Source organism: Elephantulus edwardii, unplaced genomic scaffold (genome assembly GCF_000299155.1).
Source record: "Elephantulus edwardii isolate Elephantulus edwardi_28Jun2011 unplaced genomic scaffold, EleEdw1.0 scaffold00030, whole genome shotgun sequence".
Lineage (NCBI taxonomy): Eukaryota > Metazoa > Chordata > Mammalia > Macroscelidea > Macroscelididae > Elephantulus > Elephantulus edwardii.
Genome location: NW_006399780.1, coordinates 13668154 through 13671841, shown reverse-complemented (window position 1 = coordinate 13671841; position 3688 = coordinate 13668154). Strand labels below are relative to the sequence as shown.

Genomic DNA, 3688 nt, shown 5'->3' with positions numbered 1-3688 from the left:
GTGAATGGGGGTCGCTATGAGAACAGACTGCATCGGTAAGTAAGAAAGTCAACAAAAAAGAGGAAGAGACAGATTGACACATTGGCCACAACGATTGATTCAAACACAGTAACACGATCATGAAGATAGCAGAGGACCTGAGAGTATTTCTACACAACCACCTACAACAATCAGCCAGAACTGACCTTGACAACATCTACCAAGCTAAGCAAACAGCTCAGCAAAAGAACGTCTCTGCACGCCTTTCCAGCAAGAGAGGATGACACGCCCCAAGTGCTGACCCTTCCACGCAACCAATAAGCGACGAGCCACCCCGGCACGCAAACACGCCCCCTCGTCACGACGACCGCTAACCTTCCCTCCCGACAGCCTCGGTGTCTGTGCCTGCGCAGTCCTCAGGCCCCGCCTCTTACTCCTCTTTCACCCGTCTCGCCATCGGCCAACATGGCGGCTCCCTGTATGATCTGTGGTTCTGCAGTTTTCTACCGGTTCTTTCTGGGCGGAAGAGCTGCTCTTGCCCAGAAACAAAGCATCTGGAAAGCAGCGTGTGCTGAGCTACAAACTGGTGCCAGATTCCAGGTAAGGCCTCGGAGCACTTGACAGTCGTGGGCCTCTTGGGCGAGGAGGGTTTGGAACCTGGAGAGGAAAAGCAAAGACGAGGCTCGCCTTCTTGTGGCGGCTCGCGGGTCCTTAGACTGGGAGCATTGTGTCTTAGATGATTAGACGACTCTGGGGTCTAAGGGTGCAGTAGAGGGCAGTGGTTGAGATAGGCTTGCAGCAGCCCCTCCCGAGGCTGTTGATTGTGTTTCTCGTGTGCAGTGGAGGGGTGTTTGTCTGCATTCGGCCGCGCTGTTGAGGGGTTTCTATGCCTAAGCGCGGAGTTGAGGCTTGTCTGCCTGTGCACCGGGAGGAGAGCTTCCGCTGCTTGCCTGCTGGAATGCACTGCTGGGCATGTTGCGAGAACTGGACTCCCTCACTGGAGAAGATGGATTGAGAAAGTCGGGAGAGTTCATGAGGACGGGAGCTTATAAGATGCCTTCCATGTGTGAGCTTTTGTTTTCTTAAATTTCACTCCAAACTTTGGGGGAACTTGTACATTTCACTTAAGCCCGAGAAATACAAGTTTCTAGTTTAACTGATTCAGTGATAATGGCATTGTCTCCTGTGGGAGAGAAACAAGATTTAAGAAGCTCCTCTCAGTTTGGGATAATTGTGTTTAGACATCTGCGGGATAACCGAATGTCCAGTAGGCCAATGACAGGCAGGTCTCCACTTGGAGATTTGGAAGTCCTCTGTGAAAAGTAATTCGATCACTTAGAAAGGATGTGGTGAATGAAGTGTAGTCAAAAGGACAGGGCCCTGAAAAAGAGAACAAAACAAGGGCGAGGGGCCTCCAAGACCTTCAGAATGAGCATCTAGAGGAATGGGGAAGACAAGACAGTGTATGCTATGGAAAACATGGAAGAAGGATGACAACCAGTATTAAAGACTACAGAGAAGTAAACACTGTATTCTAAAATTATGTTTTAAAAAAGAACACTATCATTTCTCATCTATTTAAAAATTAATTTATCAAAAGTTAACAAATCTATCCACTCATTTATCTTTTATTTTGAGGTTTGTTTGTGTGTGTGTCTGCTTAATGCTTTCTTTTTAAATATAGCTAACATATTTGTCATAAACATTTTCCCCCTGTACAATTCTTACTTGACAAATATCCTGGAAATCTGATTATTTTCCCATGCATCTCTTTTGAGTATATCTCTATTATATGCACATAATTATTTATTGAAGGTGCTATAATATGCAGAATGTTTTTGTTATTGATGCTTAAAATCCACATAGGGAGCTATGGTGGCATAGTCCTTAGGGAATTGTGCTGCTAGCCCGGAAGGTCACACCTCTCTGCCTGTTCGAATCCACTGGCCGCTCTGAAGGAGAAGGATGGACAATCGCCTCACTGTGATTTACAACTTCCAAAAACTTACCGGAAGTTCAGTGTTGGTTCCAACTTGACAGCAATGACTTGACTTTGAATGGCAAGTGGATGAGCAGTTGGCTAACTTTCTCTTCTTCTTGGCCTTAACCTGGTATGTGTTCTTGCTTTTTTTTTTTTAAATTTTATTATTTTTGTGTGAGTGTACCGTCAAATCAGATCTGACTGGTACAGGGGGAGATTGTCCCTCCTTCCCCGGCAGAGCATTGGGTGGATTCGAACCATGTGCCTCTGGGATTGTAGTTGCAGCTCCTTGCCACTAGGCCACCAGAGCTCCCCTTTTGCTTTTATAACCATATATGCTGATGTGTACTCCTACGCATACTTGAAAAATAAGACTCTTAGATCCCCTTCTACATTTTTATTTTCTTATTTGCAATGTTGTTGTTATGTGCTGCCAAGTCAACTGTGACTCATAGAAACCCTGTGTACAACAGCCCTAAACCCTGCTCTATCCTGTGCCAATCTTATTGTGTCTGACACACCTACTCTCATTACCCCAGTTACTGAATCAATCCATCTCATCGAGGGTCTTCCTCTCTCGCACTGTCCCTCCACCCTCCCAAGCGTGATGTCCCTCTCCAATAACTGATCCCACCTTGCAGCACGTCCACAGTGTGTCAGATGAAGCTTCAGAATCCTTGCCTCCAAGGAGCAGCCTGGTCTAACCCTCGCTAGGACAAACCTGTTTGTTCTCCTAGCAGTCTCTGATATATTCAGTACTCTTTTCCAGCACCACAGCTCAAAGGCATTGATTCTTCTATCATCTCTAGTCATTGTCCAGCTTTCTGATGCATAGCAAGTATTTGCAAAGACTGTGGCCTGGACGGCATCAGGTGCACCATAGTCTATAGACAGACATCATTGCTCATCGGTACTTTGGCAAGGTCTCTAACAGCCGACTTTCCCAGTGCAGTTCGTCTTAATTTCCTGGCTGCTGGTACCAGAGTGTTGATTGTGGAGCCAAGCAAACTAAAACTGAACAATCTCAATCTCTTCATCACCTGTCTTTATACTGCCAGTCAGCCCAGTGGTGAGAATCTTTGTTTTCTTGATATTGAGCTTCAATCCATAATGAAGGCTACAGTCCATGACCTTCTGCAGCAAGCATTTCAGCTTCAGATCTGAGAGTAGAAACTCTGTTGGGTTTTTTCTACAGGTATGAGTTTAACAACATTCTATCTTATCTTACCACATGTTGTTGTTGGGTTTTTTCTACAGGTATGAGTTTAACAATTCTATCTTATCTTACTACGTATTGTTGTTGTTGTTGTTGTGTGCCATCGAGTCCCTAAACAGTGCCCTACAGTGCTCTATCCTGTGCCAATCGCACTGCCTCTGACACACCCATTCCGATTACCCCAGTCACTGAATCAATCCATCTCATAGAGCGTCTTCCCCTCTTGCACCGTCCCTCCACCCTCCCAAGCATGATGTCCCTCTCCAAGGACCTGTCCCTCCTTGCAGCATGCCCAAAGTATGTCAGATGAAGCTTCAGAATCCTTGCCTCCAAGGAGTTGCTTGGTTTAACCTTCTCTAGGATGAATCTGTTTGTTTTCTTGGCAGTCCATGGTACATTCAATACTCTTCTTCAGCACCACAGCTCAAAGGCATCAATTCTCCTTCTGTCCTCCCTAGTCATTGTCCAACTCTCTGATGCATAACAAGCGATTGCAAAGACCATGGCCTGTA

At 45.9% G+C, this 3688-nt stretch overlaps 1 protein-coding gene across 1 annotated transcript in view; it reads left to right on the top strand.

The window, feature by feature from the left end:
- Positions 1–444: 444 nt before the first annotated feature.
- Positions 445–3688, top strand: part of MRPS9 (mitochondrial ribosomal protein S9) — an 80410-nt gene continuing 77166 nt past the window's right edge. Inside the window, exon 1 of the mRNA XM_006883843.1 lies at positions 445–579. Coding sequence (XP_006883905.1) covers positions 445–579 — 135 coding nt within the window. The remainder of the gene's footprint in view (positions 580–3688) is intronic.